The sequence below is a fragment of the Nothobranchius furzeri genome, chromosome 19 (assembly GCF_043380555.1).
Source record: "Nothobranchius furzeri strain GRZ-AD chromosome 19, NfurGRZ-RIMD1, whole genome shotgun sequence".
In the NCBI taxonomy this organism is placed as follows: Eukaryota; Metazoa; Chordata; class Actinopteri; order Cyprinodontiformes; family Nothobranchiidae; genus Nothobranchius; species Nothobranchius furzeri.
Genome location: NC_091759.1, coordinates 12,633,857 through 12,657,946, shown reverse-complemented (window position 1 = coordinate 12,657,946; position 24,090 = coordinate 12,633,857). Strand labels below are relative to the sequence as shown.

General features: G+C 43.2%; 2 protein-coding genes across 3 annotated transcripts; both read left to right on the top strand.

The window, feature by feature from the left end:
• The first annotated feature begins 93 nt into the window (after nucleotides 1-93).
• Nucleotides 94-10,290, top strand: tatdn1 (TatD DNase domain containing 1). Of its 2 annotated transcripts, none has more exons than XM_015973329.3 (12): nucleotides 94-181; nucleotides 592-657; nucleotides 742-791; nucleotides 5,495-5,558; nucleotides 7,187-7,330; nucleotides 7,441-7,483; nucleotides 7,731-7,816; nucleotides 7,896-7,936; nucleotides 8,404-8,480; nucleotides 8,887-8,957; nucleotides 9,186-9,312; nucleotides 9,407-10,290. In XM_015973329.3, exons 1-12 carry the CDS (start codon nucleotides 109-111, stop codon nucleotides 9,507-9,509), a joined length of 945 nt encoding a protein of 314 aa, XP_015828815.3. In that variant the 5' UTR covers nucleotides 94-108; the 3' UTR covers nucleotides 9,510-10,290. The 2 variants fall into 2 exon arrangements, with proteins under 2 accessions (XP_015828815.3, XP_054600962.2); XM_054744987.2 differs by having other exon boundaries at nucleotides 180-297.
• Nucleotides 10,291-10,360: 70 nt separating this feature from the next.
• rnf139 (ring finger protein 139) lies at nucleotides 10,361-22,457 on the top strand. Its single transcript, XM_015973330.3, has 6 exons — nucleotides 10,361-10,936; nucleotides 13,657-14,312; nucleotides 14,428-14,575; nucleotides 14,661-14,767; nucleotides 15,381-15,632; nucleotides 19,827-22,457. Exons 1-6 carry the CDS (start codon nucleotides 10,774-10,776, stop codon nucleotides 20,598-20,600), a joined length of 2,100 nt encoding a protein of 699 aa, XP_015828816.3. The 5' UTR covers nucleotides 10,361-10,773; the 3' UTR covers nucleotides 20,601-22,457.
• Nucleotides 22,458-24,090: the final 1,633 nt, after the last annotated feature.

Genomic DNA, 24,090 nt, shown 5'->3' with positions numbered 1-24,090 from the left:
ACTCATATGCCTGTCTATATCGTATAAGTAGTTTGAAATAGCTTGTCAAAAACGTTTTTAGATATTGTAGTTTATTGTTTTACTGTTATTACGGTAAAGTAAAGCATCATGGGATTGATGAAAACTACATGTGTGATTTTCTTCAGAAGTATAAAAACCATGGCACAACTTAAATTCATTGGTGAGGCATTTGGTTTTAATGGATAAATTGAATATATTTGAATATTCAAATACATTTAGTCCTATATGTGTGAGCTGTAGAAGGCGTGGAAGTGGTTTGTTGGTGTTTTAGAGCAGGTACAGTATGGCTAGCATACTAAAGGAGTACACAACAATCCATGCAGCAATAAGAATATTTGTAATAGTTAGTTGCCACATTAAATCACAGTTTATTATTAAATTGCCTGTTAATCACTGACAACACATTTGTTAGATTCTGGTATATGCTTTTAATAGCTATATATGAATTATGAGTAATACTAAATTTGTAAATTATTTCAGTAGAAATCCAAATTCATAACAATTACGCCTCAAGTGTCTCTTGTTGACATATTTTTCATTTTTACAAATCTAAGTGTTGGTCCTTCTCAGATATCGGTGTGAACCTGACAGATCCCATGTTCAGAGGAGTCTACAGAGGGAAGCAGAAACATGATGGTGAGCCATTCAGTGTCAATATTCACATGTTCAAATTAGATGCAGCTGATTTCGGTGTTTTATTGTATTTTTAAATTTTGACAGATGATTTTGACCAGATCATTGACAGAGCTCTTAAAGCTGGAGTTGAAAAGGTACGTTTTACATCCCGCAGGTTGGTGTAAGTGAATGTGTTCTAGTTTTAGCTTTTTTGTCTGCTGGAGTATTTTTTTCATATATCACCTAGCATTTATTATAGCAGACTGAACTGCTTCTTTGTTTTTTAAATAATGGATGTTTTTATGCGCAAACATATTATCAGACTATTGTGTAAACTTTTGATCGATAATTCAGGCTAAAGGTTTTGTTGGATCTGAAGTTGCAAGGTGAAAAAAAACACCTATACTCTTAATGTTTTAAATCCACAAATGTATGTATAAAAATGACAGAATAAATAATAGTTTACTCTCTAAACAACATACAATTAGATCTATTGACTTACATAATTGCAGTTCAGTTCAATTCAATTCAGTTCAATTCAATTTTATTTATATAGCGCTAAATCACGACAAGAGTCATCTCAAGGCTTCGTCGTCGTCTTGCTCCGCTTATCCGGGTCCGGGTTGCGGGGGCAGCATCCCAACTAGGGAGCTCCAGACCGTCCTCTCCCCGGCCTTCTCCACCAGCTCCTCCGGCAGGACCCCAAGGCGTTCCCGGACCAGATTGGAGATGTAACCTTTCCAATGTGTCTTGGGTCGACCCGGGGGCCTTCTGCCGGCAGGACATGCCCGAAACACCTCCCCAGGGAGGCGTCCAAGAGGCATCCTGACCAGATGCCCAAACCACCTCAACTGACTCCTTTCGATCCGGAGGAGCAGCGGTTCTACTCCGAGTCCCTCCCGAATGTCCGAGCTCCTCACCCTATCTCTAAGGCTGAGCCCGGCCACACTACAGAGGAAACTCATTTCGGCCGCTTGTATCCGCGATCTCGTTCTTTCGGTCATTACCCTAAGCTTGTGACCATAGGTGAGGATTGGGACGTAGATCGACCGGTAAATCGAGAGCCTGGCTTTCTGGCTCAGCTCCCTCTTCACCACGACAGATCGGCTCAGCGTCCGCATCACTGCAGACGCCGAACCAATCCGCCTGTCGATCTCCCGATCCCTCCTACCCTCACTCGTGAACAAGACCCCAAGATATTTGAACTCCTCCACTTTAGGTAGGACCTCTCTCCCGACCCGGAGGTGGCAAGCCACCCTTTTCCGGTCGAGAACCATGGTCTCAGATTTGGAGGTGATGATCCTCATCCCAGCCGCTTCACATTCGGCCGCAAACCTACCCAGCAAGAGCTGACGGTCAGAGCTGGATGACGCTAGGAGGACCACATCATCCACAATTCAGAGACGAGATTCTCCTGCCACCAAACTCGACACATTCCACACCACGGCTGTGCCTAGAAATTCTGTCCATAAAGGTAATGAACAGAACCGGTGACAAAGGGCAGCCCTGGCGGAGTCCAACCCTCACCGGGAACCGGTCCGGCTTACTACCGGCTATGCGGACCAAACTCACGCTCCTCTGGTAAAGGGACTGAATGGCCCTTAACAAAAGGCCACCCACCCTATTCTCCTGGAGCGTGACACGGTCATAAGCCTTCTCCAAATCCACAAAACACATGTAGATTGGTTGGGCAAACTCCCATGCCCCCTCCATCACCCTTGCAAGGGTATAGAGCTGGTCCACAGTTCCACGGCCAGGACGAAAACCACATTGCTCCTCCTCAATCTGAGATTCAACTATCGATCGGACCCTCCTCTCCAGTACCTTGGAGTAGACCTTTCCAGGGAGGCTGAGGAGTGTGATCCCCCTATAGTTGGAACACACCCTCAGGTCACCCTTCTTAAAGATGGGGACCACCACCCCGGTCTGCCACTCCACAGGAACTGCCCCTGATGACCACGCAATGTTGCAGAGACGTGTCAACCATGACAGCGCTACAACATCCATAGCCTTGAGATACCCAGGACGAATCTCATCCGTCTCTGGTGCTAGTTGTTTGACTACCTCAGCAACTTCTGCCCCCGAGATTGGACAGTCCATCCCCAGGTCTCCCTGCTCTGGTTCCTCCTCGGAATGCGCGTAGGTGGGATTGGTGGTAGTATTCCTTCCACCGTCCGACTATAGCCCCAGTAGATGTCAGCAGCTCCCCATCCCCACTGTAAACAGTGTGAGCGAGTTGCTGTCTCCCTCTCCTGAGGCGCCGAACAGTTTGCCAGAACCTCTTTGGAGCCGATCGATAGTCTTTCTCCATGGCCTCACCAAACTCCTCCCACGCCTGAGATTTTGCTTCGGCAACTGCCACTGCTGCACCCCGCTTGGCTATCCGGTACCTGTCTGCTGCCTCCGGAGACCCACAGACCAGCCACGCCCTGTAGACCTCCTTCTTCAGCCTGACGGCTCCCCGAACCTCTGGTGTCCACCAGCGGGTATGGGGGTTGCCACCATGACTGGAACTGGCCGCCTCAACAATCGCAGAGTGGAACAAGGCCCACTCGGAGTCAATGTCCCCCACTGCTCTCGGGACGCGGTCAAAGCTCTGCCGGAGGTGGGAGTTGAAGACCGTCTTGACAGGTTCTTCTTCCAGGTGTTCCCAGCAGACCCTCACTATGCGTTTGGGTCTGCCAGGTCTACGCGGCATGTTCCCTTGCCATCTGATCCAACTCACCACCAGGTGGTGATCAGTTGACAGCTCCGCTCCTCTCTTCACTCGGGTGTCCAAAACATAAGGCCGCAGGTCAGGTGATACGACTACAAAATCTATCATCGACCTGTGACCTAGGCTGCCCTGGTACCAAGTGTACCGATGGGCATCCCTATGTTCGAACATGGTGTTCGTTATGGCCAAACTGCGGCTTGCACAGAAGTCCAATAACGAAACACCACTCGAGTTCAGATCAGGCGGGCCGTTCCTCCCAATCACACCCCTCCAGGTCATGCTGTCATTGCCCACGTGAGCATTGAAGTCCCCCAGCAGGACAATGGAGTCCCCTGATGGAGCGCTGATCTAGCACTCGTCCCAGGGACTCCAAAAAGGGTGGGTACTCTGAACTGATATTTGGCCCATAAGCACAAACAACAGTCAGGACCCATTCCCCGACCCGAAGGTGCAGGGAAGCTACCCTCTCGTCCCCCGAGGTAAACCCCCAACACACAGGCACAGAGTTTTGGGGCTAACAAAAAGCCTACCCCAGCCCTCCGCCTCTCACCCGGGGCAACTCCAGCAAAGGAGAGTGTCCACCCCCTCTCAAGGACTTGGGTTCCAGAGCCAATGCTATGTGTCGAGGTGAGTCCGACTATTTCTAGCTGGTACCGCTCAACCTCTGCCACAAGCTCCTGCTCCTTTCCCGCCAGCGATGTTACGTTCTATGTCCCAAAAATTCCAGTTTCCTTGTCCGGGGATCGGACCGCCAAGGCTCCCGCCTCGGTCTGCCACCCGATCCACACTGCACCGGACCCTTCATGTTCCTCCTGCGGGTGGTGGGTCCACAGTTGGATGAGCCCATGTATCCGGTTCAGGTTGGGCCCTGCCGGGCCCCATGGGCGAAAGCCCGGCCACCAGGCGCTCGCTCACGGGCCCCAACTCCAGGGCTGGCTCCAGGGTGGGACCCCGGTAACCCTCTGGGCCGGGTACTCCGACTCCTTGATAGTTCATCCACGAAAGATCCTCTGAACCGTTCTTTGTCTCACCCTTCACCTAAGACCAATTTGTCATGGGAGACCCTACCGGGGGCACAAAGTGCCCCAGACAACATAGCTCCTAGGATCATTAGGGCACTCAAACTCCTCCAGTGACAGTAAGGTGACGGTTCAAGGAGGAGTCATCTCAAGGCACTTCACATAATAAACATTCCAATCCAGGTCAGTTCATTAAGCCAATCAGAAATAATGTTTCCTATATAAGGAACCCAGCAATTTGCATCAAGTCACTGACTAGTGTCAGTGACTTTACAGCAATCCTCATACTAAGCAAGCATTTAGCGATAGTGGAGAGGAAAACTCCTGGCTCAGTATAAGCAGCCATCCTCCACGACTCACTGGGGATCGAGAAGACAGAACACACACACACACACACACACACACACACACACACACACACACACACACACACACACACACGAACACAAAGCAATGTGTCTATGGTTACATTGTGATTTCTTAGTAAATATTCTATTTGGCGAGAGACAAACTTTATTGTATTCATCCTAGTGGATCTATAATTAAACAGATAAACTAGTAGTAGCACATCCAACGTCAAGGAAAGCAAAAAGTTATTATCAGGAGAGGGAGAATGTTTAAGTGGTTAGCAGCAGTGTGCTAGACGATGGCCCCCTCCATGAGGCCACCACAGCTCAGCAGAACATCGTTGTTGCTTCTTCTGGGGAGAAAAACACTTAGAGAGAAAATAAAGTTAACAGCTGAAATTGCAGAACATAATACAGTTAAAGAGCAGATTGTAGAAGAAAGCAGTAGAGTGTGAAAAGTGGTCAGTGTGTCCTCCAGCAGTCTAAGCCTATAGCAGCATACCTACAGCGTTAACTCTGGATAATCTATCCTATTTAGATGGAGGCATGTTGGAGGCAGGGCAAGGGAGAGCCGTCTTTACCGACTGTATACTCCACCTCCCTCTACTCCCCCACTTGTCCAGATTTAGGCTAACATCAGATTTTAACCATAGGCCCTATCAAATACTGTAGGTGTTCTTGTTTGGAGTAATTTTCATTCTAGCTTGTGATATCATGAAAAAACAAAGAAACAAGAAAAGATTTGATTTAATCTTCTATCTGTTGGTTTGTTTCAGTTCATGATCACAGGAGGAAACCTTGAAGATAGCAAGGAAGCCGTCAAACTATCTGAGACCAGAGGTAATAATCAGTGCATGTGTGACATCTTTATATTAACACAGTTGTAAATAACTGATACTAAACATTTTTATGAGACAGAATAAGACACATTTTAGAGCTGAGGAAAATAATCAAATAATCAATGCATCAGGATGCAGACATAAACGATTCTGCATCGTAGAAGAGTACGCCATAATCGATTAGAGTGGAATGTAGTTTGGTTTTCTTAATGGCGGCACCGGCGCAGCATCCAAATCTGTCAGAGTGAGCGTCCTCCACATTTACCTCCGCCTTAATGTGGTACTGCAGGGCTGAGCGCTAGAGTTGTAACCTGAGAACGAACCGGAACCGAATCAGCCTGACCGGTTCTGTTGGATTTGGGCCGTGAATGAAGTTAATTGAGCGGGTTGTCGCGTTGCGCGCTCCGCTCGCTTGATCAGCGACTGAGAGAGAGAGACACTGTCTGCTCACACAAGAGAGGATCGGAGGACGCTCCTGCAAACACGCGTTATTATTTTCATAATTTAATTAATATTTCTCCTGGAAGCGCTCAGTCAGACTGCTTGTTGTAATGTAGGGAGATCCGGTCTTGGGGAGGGGGCGGGGTCGATGACGGCGGCTGCAGCGTGATCGTCTGTCTCTTTTATTTAGGGACACGGAGAAGTTAAAAGGAGAGAGAAATAGAAGATAGAAGTTCTTGTTCCACTTTATGCTTTTGTGTCATGATGATAAACTGATGTTAAATTCAGCTTAAAGAGAAACTGGGAGGAAGCTTTTGTTCATTTTAAGTTACAGGAGGTCTTGTTTCCTATCTGCTCCTCCAGAGACAGCATGGACATGAGGGTGACACAGGTCAGGTTAGTGGAAAGGTTTGTAGTTAGCTGGTTAGTGAAAGAGATCCATCAGCTGGGTAATTTAATCCTAATCCAGCCCACAGCCTTCTGCTGGTGTTATTATCAGGAAGAATAAAACACACGTCTTAAATATTAATGGAGTGTAGAATTTGTTTGATGTTATTTTATTTTCTGCATCAAACAGAACTTGATTCATTCTCCAACACTTAAGAAACGAACCACTGGGTTCAAATAAAATAACAAACTAAATCAAACATTTCATTTGGTGTTATTTCTGACACCCTTCAACTGTGGCATAAATATTTGACTCTAGAGCTGCTCAGAGACATTAAACACTCATATATGAACCCATTATGGATTTATTATTACATTATGTGTCCTGTAGGTTTTCAGTACTTTTTCAGATGTTGTGAGTTTTAGCAAAGCGTGTTTTTCTCAGCCTGAGGCGTGGTGTTGAACGAGGAAACAGATGTTTTACTTTGTTAAATCTTCTTAAATGTTTAAATGTTTTGTCCTAACCTGTCGTGAATGGAGAGCTTTTGAACGATGGCAGGTTGTGTCACTTACGGTTTTTGATAAAAAAATAAAAAGCAATTATCTGACATCTTCTATTTATCGATGAAAACAAATCAATATGAAATAATTGTGATGCATCGGGATATCGAATCGAATTGAATCGTTGACCCAATAATCGTAATCGAATCGAATCGGGAGACAAATGAAGATTCACACCTCTAACGCATTTGTGGAGAGAGTCCCTTATTTTCCTTAAACACACATCATTGTTTATTACAGAGGGATTTTACTGCACCGTCGGCTGCCACCCAACCCGCTGCAGTGAGTTTGAGCAGAAGGGAGAATCGGAGTACCTCTCAGGGCTGAAGGAGCTGGCGTTAGCTCACAGAGGAAAGGTGGTGGCTATTGGAGAGTGTGGACTTGGTGGGTTTAAATGTAACAAGTCATTTATAACAGACCCAGTTTAGTTTTTTTCTTTCACAAGTGCTGTTTTTCAAAATTAGGTTTTATTTTATTTTATTTTTTCGTTCCAGATTTTGACAGATTGGAGTTTTGCCCCAAAGAGACTCAGCTGAAGTAAGCCATCGTGTCTCTCCTGAGTGTTCCAACTTATTAATGAATGATTACTTCTATAGTAGCAGCTGACCGCGCCATTAAGATTAAGATTAAGCCACGTAGAATTTAGAACAACTGTTTTGCAAAATCTTCAGGATTAAATTTCAGAGAAATAAACTTACAGTAGCGCCATGTTGAAATCTCAGTTCTGCAAAAGCTTTCATTTGACGTTTCTATCCCCTGCCCTCCCTCCGCTCACCCCCTGTAGATACTTTGAGAAGCAGTTTGATCTGGCTGAGGAAACCAAGCTGCCCATGTTCCTGCACTGCAGAAACTCCCATCAGGAATTCATCGGTAGTTTCAGACCACAAGCATCTGCACGAAGAGGAGTTCTTAACAAAGCTCTTTACTGTTTTCATCCTTATTTCAACAGACATCATGAAGAGAAATCGAGACCGATGTGTTGGAGGAGTGGTGAGAATTTTTCTTTTATATTTTACTTTTTTTTAGAACCGGATCGAAAGGAGTCAGTTGAGGTGGTTTGGGCATCTGGTCAGGATGTCTCCTGGACGCCTCCCTGGGGAGGTGTTTCGGGCATGTCCTGCCAGCAGGAGGCCCCCGGGTCGACCCAGGACACGTTGGAGAGGTTACATCTCCAATCTGGTCTGGGAACGCCTTGGGGTCCTGCCGGAGGAGCTGGTGGAGGTGGCCGGGGAGAGGACGGTCTGGAGCTCCCTAGTTGGGATGCTGCCCCCGCGACCCGGACCCGGATAAGCGGAGCAAGACGACGACGACTTTTTTAAAGATTTAACTGAAAACTACTCTAAAAGTGTGTTTTCCTAGATTTGGAAAGCTTTAAAAATGATGGAAATGCTTTAAAAGTTAGGTGGCTGATGAGAAAATACTAGATCCCAATTCATCTGATTTACTGTCTCCGTCAGGTCCACTCATTCGATGGGACGGTAGAAGATGCTGCTGCACTCACTGACCTGGATCTGTACATTGGCATTAATGGATGGTAAGATGTTATTTTAACAAGATAATAAATTATGTTTAAACATTGAACTGTCCCCGCGACTCGACCCAGATAAACAGCCGAAAATGGATGGATGGGCAATAAATAGAAAAATGTAATAATCCCAGAGGGACATTATAATAATTAAAGCTATACTTCAGAGTTTTAACACTTTAAGCTATTGCTTTCAAACTGGTTTCAGTGGTTGTTGAGCCATGGACTTGAGCAAATTCACATGGAACAGCACTCTGCTGAACAGAAGTTGCACTAAACAACTTTGTGGCTTGGTTAGCTACAAGTGAGTGGTGGAGGAACGGTCGGGGTGAACGTTACTGTGCCAGTAACTCATATAAATTTAGCTTTTTCAGTTTGTGTACAATGTCTCTAATAATCAAGTGCAACTTTTCAGCTCCTTGAAGACAACAGCCAATATTGAAGCTATGAAGTCAATCCCCACAGAGAGACTCTTGATAGAAACTGGTGAGTTATGGGTTATTGATTTATTTGGTTTTTTTATTTATTTAGCCATTTGACAAAATGGACCAATGTCTTTGATGTGCTCTGATCTCCAAAACCTCCAAACTTTCTGTTGGTATAAGAAGTTTTTCTTCCATTTGTATTACTTGACCTTGTTGGGTAATGGAATTTCCACCCCGTGAGTACAAACTAGTGCGTTTTTTTGCATTTTGCCTTTTTCTCTTTCTCCAGATGCCCCATGGTGTGGTGTGAAGAACACTCATGTGGGCTCCAAATATGTTAAAACCACATTTCCAACAAAGAAGAAATGGGAGGCAGGGCATTGTTTGAAGGATAGAAATGAGCCCTGTCACATCGTGTGAGTACTGCTAGGGATTAGCAAAATTAAAAATAAAAATAAATCATTGTTCATGCATTTTAATTCCATCGTTCTCTTATTTTGTTTTTAATAGACAAGTTCTTGAGGTGATGGCAGGTACAAGAGATGAAGACCCACTTGAGCTGGCCAACACTATCTACAACAACACCATCAAAGTTTTCTTTAGCTCCAGCTGAAAACAGTTGATATTGTTATGGCATTATATTGTCTTATGAATGCTTGTTTGTTTGCACGTGCCTAAAGAAAAGGTTTATAGATTCAGTATGGTCATTTGCAAATATAAAGTATCTTCCAATGTATCCTATTTGTAATTTTTAAAGTTAATAGTAAAGAAAGTAAGATTTTTCCAGGAAATTTATCTAATTTTTTTCAGTTTTTCTCCTTTTTAAAAGGCCCAAAGAAGGATGCAGTCTGTTTACAATCCGTCCTGCCTCTATCCTTCCTGGTTCCAGATCCAATCATATGTGAGCTAGCAAAGTTGCCAAGTCTTCAAACAGTGAGCCCACATTTGTAGTTGCAGCACCAACTGGCAAAAAGCAGCAGTGTTGTGGAAATCATGTTAGCCAGTAAAAGGAGTGCCCCAGTAATTAGTTATAACCCTAAGAAGCCACAGCAACCTTTTTGTTTTACTCTAATATCGGGTAAAAAAAATAAATAAAAAAGGCTGGAGGCTAATGTTGAGCTAACTGCTAATGGTGCATTAGAAAATTATTATCTGTTCTGACCATCGACATATACATATAGGTCCTGACAATATCTTAAGCTGATTTTCAATTACTAACAACTCTGTATGACAGTGAAATGTATTTATAAGCTAATCATCTTACTGTGCATGACTTGCCATCTAGAATATTCCGTTGCTGATCAATAACTGGCAACCATCGTCCCTTTTTTTTTAGCTTTTTTGTGTTTTGTAAAAAAAAATACACTGAAACACATAAAAACATCTTTAATTTATTCATAGTAAGAGTTATTATTATACATTCATCCTGTTGTTCAGTAAAAAAAAAAAGAGGAAGCACGTGGGTCTCGTTGCGTCAGCCGTCACACCCACCGACGACGAGTTGTACGTCACGTTACGTCACATCTGAATCACCCAACAACTTTGTGTTCTTCGTAAAGCCAGAGCTATAGGAAATGAGTGTGTTGTCGTTGTTTCCATGTTTTTGGTGACATTAACCAGCGCAGGATCGGATGGAGCGTTTTGAATTTTAATGGCGAAATGACTCCGGATGTGAGCTGGAGCGTCACATTTAACAAACTGAAGAAGCAACAGGAGGGTTGAGCTGGAAGAATATGGCGAGCCGCGACAGGTCGCTAGCTGTTAAATAACCGTCAGGACCAAACAAAATAACACGACACTTGGTGGACTTGAACATGTGTTAAAGTGGCACGGATATCCGGGACTGACCAGGACTGTAAAACCTCAGCTGAAGCCGTATGGCGACCACCCAAGCCCGCATAGGCCAGCAGGCCTTAGCGCTGCTGGATGTGGCGCTGCGAGTTCCCTGTATCTTCATTATCGACGCTATGTTTAACTCTTACTACGACCCTGGATCGGGATGGGCAGGGGTGATGGGAAAGGTGTTGGTCAGAGTTATAGGTAAGTTGTTTTAGGCGCAGATTTCAAACCAAGAGCTTTCGGTTTGTCAACAAGCAAGTTGTTAAAGCTAAGCTAATGCTATCAGAGCTTTCCACCTGTCGGGAACTAAAGCCGATTTAATTATCAGCACGAACATACATTCAAGACACATTTTTCAAACAATTGTTACTGAGTTTGTTTTGCACTTTTTCTTGAGCTTTTTACACTTCAAACCCCCCGTTCAGGTTGTTTATCGCTAACGTTCATTAGCCGGTCACCGGTGTTGTGTCATGTTTTGCGTACCTGCTTGAAACTGGCGGAAAGTTCAAAAATGCCTGAAGGAAAATAGTTTTACTCTAGCTTTATTCAGACGTGTTTTGTAATATTAAAACTTAATGTGGGCGTTGTGAGTATGCATTAGTACAACATTTGTCTTTACGCTCTTTTTTTGGCGTTAGGAGGCAGATTATATAACTTTAGTAGTTTGTGGACTTTTGAACGGTTCATGACTTCTGCAGAGATCAAAGAGCTCTAGGTAAGAGATGCAAGCGATTATATATATATATATATATATATATATATATATATATATATATATATATATATATATAAACAAACTTAGCACCAAGTCAGATTAATCTAAATTGGAATTACAAACCTGCTTCAATGTGAAACTATAGATAATTGAAAAAAGTTTCAACAAGGTTTGACCCCTTTTAGTCACTGAAGTCGTTTTATCAGATTGTTGAATGACGCCATTGTTCTCGAATCTTATTGATTAAAACCAAACATGAAAGGACAAAGTTCAAAGATTAATGTAAGGGGAATCTGAAAGGAGTGGTGATTACATACATTAAATGTGGATATTTAGGTCAGAGTCATTTACTTCAAATGTAAAATCTACATAAAGCCCAATCAATTAAACATTTAACCAAATCAGTAAACTATTCAAACTTCGGCAACAGCACCAGACTGCCTGCAGATGTGCCTGACTTTAAATTGGTTTTACTAAAGAATTACCGTAAATCCTCTAATACAGGCCCGGGTCTGTATTTGACTCAAGCTCATCAAGCTCCAGGCCTTTATTGGAAGGAGGACCAGAATTAGAGGCAGGCCTCAATTTCTATTTGAGCAAAATGAACTAATGGTTCGCTGGAGTTTTTGACAATTAAAATTGCGCCCACATTTTCAAAGTTAAACACATTTCTTTTAACAACGGTAGTTTCTGCTTCAGCCCCCCCCCCCCCTGCACAGCTGCCGCAAACTCACTGATGCGCCTGCAGCCTCTCGGAGTTCCTGCTGCTCTAAACATTAAAATAATTATTTCATTTTCTGTTCCTCACTTCTGATTACCTTCAATGGTGTCTGTTTGTTGCAACCACCAGGTACAAAAACTAACTTGTTTTTATTTGACTATTTTTCTGTCCTGTCTGTTTATTATCTTCCTGCATCTCCTCTCAATCCTAAAGAGAAACTGCTACCTGGGTTCATATATATTCACCTTATGAGTTACCTTTGAACTGCAGTTCTAAAAGATCTACCGACCGCAAAAACAGCGGAGTGCTCGCTGGCCACATCAGTGAGGTGCGTCACCGAGGACAAAACAGGTGATGCGCCCCGATCCACAGCAGCGAAAGGCATCAGGCACAAATAAAAGCATAAAAGACAGAAAACATAAAAGGAAATGAGCCGACATGAACGATCGCGTGTTAAATTAGTTTTTGAGGTGGCGACACCTGATTTGATAATGTTACTGTGGCCGTGCTCAGGACGCAGATGTCTGGAGCGCGTCAACAATCAGAGCTTTGCATGCGCAAGCTGGTTAAGGTTAGGATGGGGGTGAGGGGAAGGTTAAATTGCAAGAGGGTAAAGGTCACAACTTGGTTAAATGTCCATTTTATGGCGGGTGTCAGTACCGACGCTCTGGCACAGCGCGTTGCCTCCCGATGCGCAGGAGCTTGTCACCTGCTGACAGCAGGCTGCTGTCTTTTCCGTGGACTGCATCTTGCCGGTCATTATCACGTGACAGCGACTAGTCGATGACAGGCATAAAAAGTCACTATAGAGCGGTGAAGTCGACTAGTGACTAGTTCATACAACCCCTGCTACTGCTCCCCAGAGTGTTCTGCAGCATAATCAGCACGTTCTCTTTGAACTTGATATCAAATTTTCGCCTCCTCTTCGTCTCCGCATGGTTAAATTTACCCTCGCAGTCTATCACTGGCAAATCAAAAGTGAGACGGATGACACAACCGCCTCCCGTACTTGCTTGTTACCACATTCCACCTGGCCACAATAAAAAACCGGCCATTATTCACCTCCGCTGACACCGGCCAAAATATGATAATTAAATACAGGCTAATATTAGAGGATTTACGGTATATTGGTTGACGACTAAATTTAAATAAAAAATGATAAATTTCAGCCTGAGTCATTGGTCTATTCCTAATTTTAGTTGTTTACTTAAACCAGAATTGACCTAAAACTGTATCAGCTAGCCAGATTCGTACAATGAAAGGAAATCCATGTCAGATCTCCAAATCAGAAAGTTTAACGTGCCACAAAATTTTGGAGCATTGCGTTTGTGCTACTTGTTCATTTGAGAGAATCAGACATTTTCTTGTACCAACCAGTAAATAAACATCTTCTTTTCACAAATACTGATTAATGCCAAATATATGGAGCATAATTTACATTTTTAATCATTTCTAATTGTGTGTTTGCTCTGTTCTGTGCTCCAGGTGTTCTCATCTCCACTGTGGTGCTGCTGCTTTCCCAGAAAGCCCTGTTCAAGTTCTACACCCTCCTGTTGGCCGTGCTCCTCGGCGTGGCGGCAGCCCTCATTAACTACCATGCCGCCTCACACATAGACTTCTACAGCGCGTACTACAAAGCGGCGCTGGGGTTCAGATTGTTGCCTAGAAACGGAATGACGTTGTGGCTTGGCATGGCTGCGGTGCAGCTCTCCTTTGGCATCGGCTACGTGTTCCTGCTCAACCTGCAGTCCGTGTTCGCCGCGCTGGTTGTCCTGGACATCATGATCCCTCTGTGGGGGATGATGATCGAGCTTCCCGCTGATGTCCGGCATCTGGTGGCCGTGTTCTCGGGCCTGGTGCTTGTGCTCAACACAGCCGTTTGCTTGGCCATGAGGCTCAAATGGTTCTACTACTCATGTCGGTATGTCTACCTGCTCGTGCGGCACATGTACAGGATCTATGGACTCCAGCTGCTGCTAGAGGACACGTGGAAGAGAATCCGGTTTCCGGACGTGCTGCGAGTATTCTGGCTGACCAGGATCACCGCTCAGGCACTCATACTGGTCTATGTGGTGCGGGCGGTGAGGAAGGAGAGCGGGGATGCCACAGGAGGCGCAACAGATGTGAGCTTTGATGCACAGGTTAGCTACATATGAGGATTTAAAATGCTTTTTATCTCTTTTTTAAGGTAATTTACACTAAAACTATGTGTTTTAGAGATAATGTCTCATTTTTGTGCGGTTGTTTCATTCTTAGGGCTACCTGTTGAGCTGGGACGTGTTCTGGGACTTGACGAGTAACCTGATCATTTCCGGCTGTGATTCCACGCTGACTGTGCTAGGCATGAGCGCCGTCATCTCCTCTGTGGCACACTACCTCGGCCTCAGCATCCTGGCTTTCATAGGTATTAGACACTTTCTTTTTTATTCACAGAGGTTTGCATATAGACTCTAGGGGTCAAATCTGAGCATTTTGCTTTGACATTTCAGGTTCGACAGAGGAAGAGGATAAGCGTTTGGGTTTTGTGGCTCCTGTTCTGTTCTTCATTCTGGCTCTGCAGACCGGCCTCAGCAGCCTGGATCCAGAGGAACGTTTGGTAAGCCTCTGCAGCTTGTTGCAGCCAACCTGGCTCTCCACCAGACAAGTCAGCGCCACGTAAAGTAAAAAAAACGCATCTTACTCGCAAGTTCGGCTCCACCGGGAGGATTTTGGTCGCGAAGCAGCAATGAAAGAATTTGCCGAAGTTGGTAATGCAAGGTCACGAAACCACAGGAGAATCGCAAGGTCACGCATTATTTTGGCAGTTTGTCTGATAAAAAGCGAGGAGGAAGACAGCCGTGTGTATCCAGAAAGGTCTGTGGTTTATTTTTAGCTCAGCTACGGAGGTTTCACAGGTATTGACACTCTTTTATTTACTAGTTACGCAACAGGAAATGTGCAACTGACTTTTATTTAGAACGTTTCTGGATTTTTTTTAGATTGTGTTCTGGAAACGGCGTGTAAAAAAATAAACTCGGAGTGTAATTTTAGAGGCGTGACACTTCGCGGCCAACGGAAATGCATCGACCCGCTATAACGGCGGCTAATTTCTGCGTATGTTGCGTCCCGTGGAAAGCAGAGGTCCTTCTGATTTGATGTATTTCACGTTAGCTGGGTAAACCTTGTGTCACTTTTATGACATTTGTGACTGAGAGGTCTCTGACCTGCAGGTGCGGCTGAGCCGAAACATGTGCCTTCTGCTGACGGCCATCTTGCACTTTATTCACGGCATGACGGACCCCGTTCTAATGTCTCTCAGCGCCTCCCACGTCTCCTCGTTTCGACGCCACTTCCCCGTCCTGCTGGTGTCTGTGGGGCTCTTTGTTCTCCCCGTGGTCCTCAGCCACGCCCTCTGGCATCACTACGAACTCAACACCTGGCTCTTCGCTGTCACTGCTTTCTGCGTGGAGCTCTGCCTCAAGGTGAGCGTGGAAGTAGATAAATCTTTGTGTGTGCATTTTGTAAATGTATATTTATACCATATTTGTTAAGTGTATATTAAAAAGTGCAAAACCAATGGGAGATGGTAATGAGTAGCACAAGAAACATGCATATTTGCAGATTTGGAAAGTTTTGCAGCTTTTTATGTTTGTGACAATCTTACACTTTCATTAACCAGGGTATCTGCAGGTCCTTAAAAAGTCTTAAAGAGTCTTAAAAAGTCTTAAATTAGCTTTTCCAAATTTAAGGCCTTAAAAATCCTTAAAAATGACTAATAATCCTTAAATACAGTTTTCAAAGGTCTTAAATTACCAGAGACCCAATAAACAAGATTCTTTTGTTTTTCTGAATGTCTAGTTAGTGTTCAGCATTTTTTTGTGTACGATGTTGCCGTGAGTGGAACCGTACACCTTCAGTTGGTTGTGAAAGGGGGCTATTTTTAGATGAGCACATTAGCTGGTTAAGCTAGTGGGAGCATGCGCCATGGGGAAGTGCAAGTTTGATGGTAGCTGGATGGTTAATCCCACGTTCACGACGTGGTTAGCACCAGTTCCAGGCAATAGCTGGAAATTATAGCTTAAATTAAATTTTAAAAATAGCTTAAATTTGGTCAAAGTGGCCTTAAAAAGGTCTTAAAAAGTCTTAAATTTGGCTCCCTTAAACCTGCAGATACCCTGATAACATCAGCTCAATTGCAGCTTTAAGAATTTCTCTCACTCAGCACAACAACTATGTTACACCGAGGTGAGCCTCAAAACCACCTCCTAAAAAGGAAAAGCCCTACTGGTGTCGGCACACGTTGTTATGTTTAGCAAATGTCTTTGTGTAATAAAACTACATTTTGTGGGAAATGTTTAAGAAGCCTACAATAAATGAATCAAATATAAAGAAATGTCAGATATTGAATACTTTATTAACATTTTTGAGTGCTATTGCACTCTGATTCATCAGGAAATCCAAACAACTTTAAGATTGGATTTCCATGGAATTAAAGACAACACAAGTGAAGCCTAAATTTTAACTGTGAAAGGTCCAAAAGATGTGATTAATAAAATATGAATGTTAAAGGCTTTTGCACCATTCCTCATAAATGAAGACCAAATCTAACTAGTGACGGGGTATCCGCGGGTCCTTAAAAAGTCTTAAATTTGCTTTTCCAAATTTAAGGCCTTAAAAATGACTAATAATCCTTAAATAGAGTTTCCGAAGGTCTTAAATTACCAGAGACCCAATAAACAAGATTCTTTTATGTCTATAAAAATTTCGTGAATGTCTAGTTAGTGTTCAGCATTTTTTGTGTGATATTGGCGTGAGCGGAACCGTACACCTTCAGTTGGTTGTGAAAGGGGGCTATTTTTAGATGAGCACATTAGCTGGTTAAGCTAGCGGGAGCTTGCGCCATGGGGAAGTGCAAGTTTAATGGTAGCTGGATGGCTAATCCCATGTTCGTGACGTGGTTGGCACCGGTTCCAGGCAATAGCTGGAAATTATAGCTTAGATTTAATTTAAAAAACTGCTTAAATTTGGTCAAAGTGGCCTTAAAAAAACATCTTAAAAGTCTTAAATTTGGCTCCCTTAAACCTGCAGATACCCTGAATGATAACCGGTCATTTATTCATGCACTGTAAAAATAATAACCTCACTTAAAAAAATTATGCCCCATTTTCACATCCAAACTATTTGAACCAACCTAAAGTATTTACATTTAACCAAATGAACATGACTTTAGGGATAGGCAATACATCAAAAATGTATCGTTTTCGAAATTTCTGACTCTTATCGAGATAATTTTTCCCATGTCAATAAATTTTATAATATAAAAGAAAAGATGTGTGTAGGTTGGCAACATTTATGCCCCTTTAAGAAGCCGTACCACCGTGAGTCATGTAAAAACGTTACTCAGTGTAATACATGCGACAGCCCCATCTAGTGGACAGCTTTTGTTTCTGCGCATACCCGTAGTTACCGTCCATTATCGTTAATGAGGTGAAACCCTCAGTATATCGTCATATTGATTTTAGGCTGTATCACCCAGCCCTACGTGACTTAATATGGTTGTGTTGACACTATTTACATATAATCAAACTATGTTTTCATAGCAGCAACGTTGACCAGTTCCAGCTAACTCGTGCCTCATACAGCTGCAAACTGCATGTGAGAGCGAAACACAACAAGCTGATTCCCGAGGTTTTAGTCCGACCTATCACTTTATACTGAACAGCAGAATTGGCACAGCCACCTCATTCCTCTGACTGACCTCCTCACTTACGGTGCTTCATGTCACTGATAGGACAGCCATCTTGAACAAAACAGTCTTTTTACATTTACGGTCCAATTGATGTGTTGGTCCTACGAGTCTTACGTCCACATTCTAACATAATGCACCGCTGAAAACGTTCAAAATATCCTTCGCATGCCTCTCTTTCTCTTCCTAATCTCTTTCAGCATTAGCTTCAAACGTCTGATCGACATCCCTCCTGATCCAAGAGCACCAGCCCCTGTCCTCAGCTGTGTGACTTGTACCAATTGCAACACATATTGTTGATTGACTCATCAAATAGCAAATGGAATTCTGAAAACCAAGAAATCTCACGTGGATCCTTTGTGATCTGCTTCCACAAACTGATGAATGATTGTGACTGATGGGTCGCTCCATGCCGTGTGCGTAGGGATGGGTACCTTTGACATTTGAATCGATCCGGTACTAATTCCCGGTACCTAGGAATCGACACCGGTACTTAACGGTACCAATTTTAGATACTTTTGAGTGTTTAATATTTTAATTCTCTTTTATAATTAAATATATATTTTTCTCAATTTATAACCATATTTGATAAATATCACGATAAATAACATACAACTGTTTGTATTTTAACATCGTCCTTGTAGTTTTATAAGCTGATAATTAAACTGAAGCAAACATCTTTACTGTGAACTAAATTTACTGTGTATCTTCATTCCTTTTGCCGTCCTTTTTCATTTGATTTTTCCTACTGGGAAGTTAGAATTTCCGAGGAGAAAGCGAACGCACCATTAGCTGATAACAATGGTGGCAATGGAAGCTAACATATCAAGCTAACGTTATCTTAAACGTGGGGCGACGGTGGCACAGGAGTTAAGTGCTCGCCCCGCAATCGGAAGGTTGCAGGTTCGAGCCCCGCTCAGTCTGTCGCTGTCGTTGTGTCCTTGGGCAAGACACTTAACCCACGTCTTCTGCTGGTGGTGGTCGGAGGGACCGGTGGCGCCAGTGCTCGGCAGCCTCGCCTCTGTCAGTGCGCCCCAGGGCAGCTGTGGCTACATTGTAGCTCATCCCCACCAGTGTGTGAATGTGTGTGTGAATGGGTGAATGACTGATTGTGTTGTAAAGTGCCTTGGGGGGTTCCAGGACTCTAGAAGGCGCTATATCGAATACAGGCCATTTAAACAGTTTATTTAGCTGCTGGAGCAGATTAAAACGATGATGCCTCCCACTTAGATCATTGTCGCTGGTTTCATCTTCACCCAATCACCCGTCGCATTTAGTAAAGTGAAGCCAAACTTTAGAGCGCGTTCATGTTCTTCTAGTCGAAATTTCAGAGTTCCGAGGAGAAAGCGAATGCACCATTAGCCAAACGGAAGCTAACAAATCAAGCTAACGTTATCTTAAACATTTTATTTACCTATCGGAGCAGATTAAGATGAGGATGTCTCACTTAGATCGTTGTCGCTGGTTTCATCATCACCCAGTTACCCATCACATTTAGTGAAGTGGACCCAAGCTTTAGCGTGCGTTCTTTCTACGATGCTGCTCTGTTTACAACTGGCTCGCAGTGACCGACGACATAACGCTCTTGTGCATGCGCAGCTGTCTAGGCAAGTTCTCGTTATGATGGACGGGTACCGAAACGAGGCACCGTTTGAAACGACGTGAATCGATGCTCGGTCGGTACCTTAAAAAGTACCGAATTCGGTACCCATCCCTACGTGTGCGTCAGACCCATAAAAAGTCCAAAAATCACCCATCATAAAAGATTTTTCTACATTGCCCAACTTTGGTGCTCATATCCTTTATTTCTGCAGACGTGCCATCGAATCTTAGTGACATCACGATGAGACGAGTGTTCAGCTTCGTGTGGAGGTTCCTGAGTTTGGTTCATTAATGCTTATTAGTTGTGCTCGTCTCTTTGTCCCCCCAGGTGGTGGTGTCCCTGACTGTCTACGGCCTCTTCATGGCTGATGGATTCTCCAACGTCCTGTGGGAAAAACTGGACGACTATGTCTACTACGTTCGCTCCACAGGCAACATCATTGAGTTCCTGTTTGGCGTCATCATGTTCGGCAACGGCGCCTACACGATGATGTTCGAGTCGGGCAGTAAGATCCGCGCCTGCATGATGTGCCTGCACGCGTACTTCAACATCTATCTGCAGGCCAAGAACGGTTGGAAGACCTTCATCAACCGCAGGACCGCGGTCAAGAAGATCAACTCTTTGCCAGAGTTGCGAGGGGACCAGCTGAGGGACATCGAGGACGTGTGCGCCATCTGTTACCAGGAGTTCTCCACCTCAGCTCGCCTCACGCCGTGCCACCATTACTTCCACGCCCTGTGCCTGAGGAAGTGGCTCTACATACAGGACACATGTCCCATGTGTCACCAGAGAGTCTACGTTGAGGACGAGGGTCAAGACAGGGACGCCTTTTCAAACAACAACGGGGGCTACGCAGCGCCGCCAGCTGCTGCGGGCCAACCTGCGGCAGGAGAAAACCAGCACGAACAGCCTGGCGCCGAGCTCATGGCGAATGGGGCGGCAGCCGGGGCGCACGCTGCAGCAGAAGCAGCCGGCCTCGACGAGCTGCTGGGGGACAACGACAGCATAGAGTATGACGAAGACGAGTGGGGGACACAGAACGGCAACACGCCAATAGAAGAAGACTATATCAATGATGACACAGACTCCACTGAGGACTGATTAGAAAATAATACACATATATGTTTATTATATTTAAGTTAAAGAAAAAAATGAAACTTTGAAACAACTCCAGCATCTTAATTTGTTCTTGGAAAAACAGTCAGGGATGTCATTCTCTCGTTTTCTTGAGTTTTACTCTAAAAGGGCTTCTGAGACGAGTAAAAGCTGCTCTCGTTCGGTGTGTGTGTGTGTGTGTGTGTGTGTGTGTGTGTGTGTGTGTGTGTGTGTGTGTGTGTGTGTGTGTGTGTGTGTGTGTGTGTGTGTGTGTGTGTGTGTGTGTGTGTGTGTGTGTGTGTGTGTGTGTGTGTGTGTGTGTGTGTGTCATGATTCTTTTTTAAAGTTTCATCATAACTAGACAAAAGTCCAGATGAAAGTCCTCATACATGGCCACGGCTGTCTCCGAACAAATGTACATTTCCAGATTGACTCAAACTTGATACACAAACCAGATGATCCAAACTGAGTTGGAAGTTGAGGAAGTTTTCCGTTCTCCTCTCTCAGGCCCAACATTAAAACGGTGTGTGTGCATGAGGATGCGTGTTTTTGTGTTTAGTGTCTTAATCATCGCAGTCGTGCTGGACTCAAATTAGTTCCTATTCAAATGAAAGTTATTACACTGGTTTTGAGTTCCTACTTTTATGTTTTTAAAAGATTATTCGTTTAATTAAAGAAGCCGAGGTAACAGTTAGCCAAGAAATTATCGGTCTTCAAGATTTGTTCATGAAACTGAGGTTTACAGTGACATTTTTAGCACTAAAACCATTTTGTGGACTCCAACCTTCACAACTGCATCACCGATCAGCCCTGATTTCTGTCACCTTCCAACTTTTTGATTGATTATGGCTCAGAAGTCAGTATTTGTTCCACTACTGCGTGGGTCTGATTGAAGATTGACTTGCTACTGTAATTGCAGATGTACCTCTCACTACTGGTCTGTTATGGGACCTCACTTATGCTTGTGTACGTTATTGTACATGTAAAGGCACACTTTCTCCTTCAGATTAGACGTGCAATTATATATTTATAAAAGTCTCTCATCCGTTCTCTTAAAAGAAATGATTTAATTAGATATGATGCTTAGAAAAAGCTGCTTTTGGAGATGCTCCAGACGCCACATTGGAGGATTTATTTCCCCTGATGAATAAAATATAAGTGAAAATTTTTTCTCAGTGCGGTTAGTATAAAATGAAGTGAAAAGTGCCAGCTGATGACAACAAAAGTATTATTTGATTTACATGTCAGGTAATTTAAAGAGATGATATTTTTGTTTGCAGATAGTCTCTCATGTTTTTACTTACTGTTACCAAAAAGTTTCTCATGCACCCCAAAAAAATAATGATAAATTCTGGCCTCAAAGAAACTTTTCTAATGCAAACACATTTCTATGATGTGACGTGTTGAAATTTTGAGCTACATGGAGGATTTTGCACACTTTCCCAGAATTACCTGTCCTACTGATCTAAAGTTTCGAGCTGCTGGTACAATAATTTTTTTCTCGGTTTTGACGGAAGAGTGCAGCCCGTCATTAGCATCTAGAATATCTCATTTTGAATTTCTAGATTTTTATTTGAATGTTTGCTGGCTCCACTCTGAATGTTGTTAAACTAACACAGTGGTAACGTTTTCAGGGTTTGACTACCTGCATATTCTCGTTGCTGTTATGATTACTGGTTGTTGGTGATTCGGAGAAAGCATTGGGGGAAAAGCTGTGCTTTTTTTTTTTTTAAATGGCTCAGAGCTATGAAGGATTTTGACTTTGTTTCTCAGAAAGTTGTTTGTTTTAGGGAAAAGCTGTTCCTTTTGCCTTTTTTGTTTGTTTAAAAGAGATTTATGTAAATAAAAGCATATTTGATATTGCATGCTGGCCTTTCTGTAACACCACCAACACTTTAATTACAATCTCAAGCACAAATAATCTAATAATTTATTATAAAATGTATTAAAGAACATAATTTTTATTTGTTAACGAATTTTACTCTTGACCAGCAGATGGAGGTGTTCTGTCATTTTTCTGAAGGACACATTCTTAGTTTGGCCACTTTCCATACTTTGGTCAAACTTTTGAATACAGTAATTGTAATTTACAGTCTACTTGGATAATTATATAGAAAATATATTTCTTAATTAAAAATATTCACAGAAATCAATATTCTTTTATTTTTTTCATGTTTACATATAAATTCTTTAAGGAATCCGATTGTTGTGAATGCTTTATTCCTTAGCAGTATAGATTTCTCACTTTTAATTTTTTATTAATAGTTTTTAATATCAATATTATGGAAGCCCATAACTGCCACTTTTATAAAAAAAAAATGTTATCTCATACGATTCTATTTCATCATTATGAGATAGCCACGTCAGCAATGAGATACAAGAATTTTTGTATCAGTGGCAGGAATGGGCTTCCATTTGTATTAAATTAAAGGGGCATTATGGAAGTTTGACAGCCAAAACATGTATAGAAATAATAAGTTTCTTCTTCATACATTCTCCTGCAATGCCCTGGTCCTGTAGAATGAGCCCTGGCATTTTTACTGTGATTGCCTGTTTTTCTGTAAAATCACAGAAAAAGAGAGATGCTCGGGTCGAGCAGGCTGCTTCACGCACGTTCACGCTCAGGCATAGCCCTCCGAACCGTTCTTTGAACGTTGTTTCAGCTGTCATCAACAATATAAATGTTACAGATACAGAAGATGTCACTGGTGGTTTAGCTCGTCTAATAAGACTGCGGGCTTTCGTGCAGAAGACCCAGGTTTGATTCTGGATGTGAACATAGTTTATTTAGAGATTATTTTTTACATTAATGATATGTTTTTTTACAGTAAGATGCCCACATTTTTATTTGAGACTCGCCGTACGGCATTGAATTCACAGGTAAAAAAGATGTGGGTTCAACTTTCATTTTGGAACAATTTTTCAACCAAGGGAAGGGAATGATCTGAGCATGCAGGAGGACTGACCCATCATAAACCTTTGTCGGCTGTGCTGAAGAGAAAGGTACAGAACCACATTATTTAATTATTTAGCTGTGTGTTCTCCTGTCCTCTGTCCTCTGGGCCACACACACACACACACACACACACACACACACACACACACAAGGGACTGTCTCAGCTGTTATTTTCGTTAAGGAGTGTGCATGTACAGCATGCACGCCTCGTGCACAAGCCTCCTCTTGAAGCTGCTGTTACGCATTTGGCCTGAGGGGGCAATCACGAGCATAAAAATTCAAAATTCCGTAAAGTCCATCGACATATATACAAAGTAAAGTCCCTTTAAAACGTTTGTTTAAAGGTTGATTGTGGAGCACAAACACCATAGCGACATCTAGTATGTGGAGGTTGTAGTTGCACCAATATGGTTTCCAGAAGGCCAAGATTGCTGCACATATGTGAAGTGACCAGCCAGCACCATGTCCAGTGACAAATCATACAGGGTAAGGGCTAATTTCTACTAATAAGTCTATTTTTACTACAGTATTTAATGTTTA

Coding starts and splice junctions, on each gene's coding strand:
- tatdn1 (XM_015973329.3), top strand. CDS start 109: ATGGGATTGATGAAAACTACATGTGTGATTTTCTTCAGAAGTATAAAA. Junction 658..741: donor AGGGAAGCAGAAACATGATG/GTGAGCCATTCA, acceptor AAATTTTGACAG/ATGATTTTGACCAGATCATT. Junction 9,313..9,406: donor AATGAGCCCTGTCACATCGT/GTGAGTACTGCT, acceptor TGTTTTTAATAG/ACAAGTTCTTGAGGTGATGG.
- rnf139 (XM_015973330.3), top strand. CDS start 10,774: ATGGCGACCACCCAAGCCCGCATAGGCCAGCAGGCCTTAGCGCTGCTG. Junction 10,937..13,656: donor GGTGTTGGTCAGAGTTATAG/GTAAGTTGTTTT, acceptor TCTGTGCTCCAG/GTGTTCTCATCTCCACTGTG. Junction 15,633..19,826: donor GCGTGGAGCTCTGCCTCAAG/GTGAGCGTGGAA, acceptor TTGTCCCCCCAG/GTGGTGGTGTCCCTGACTGT.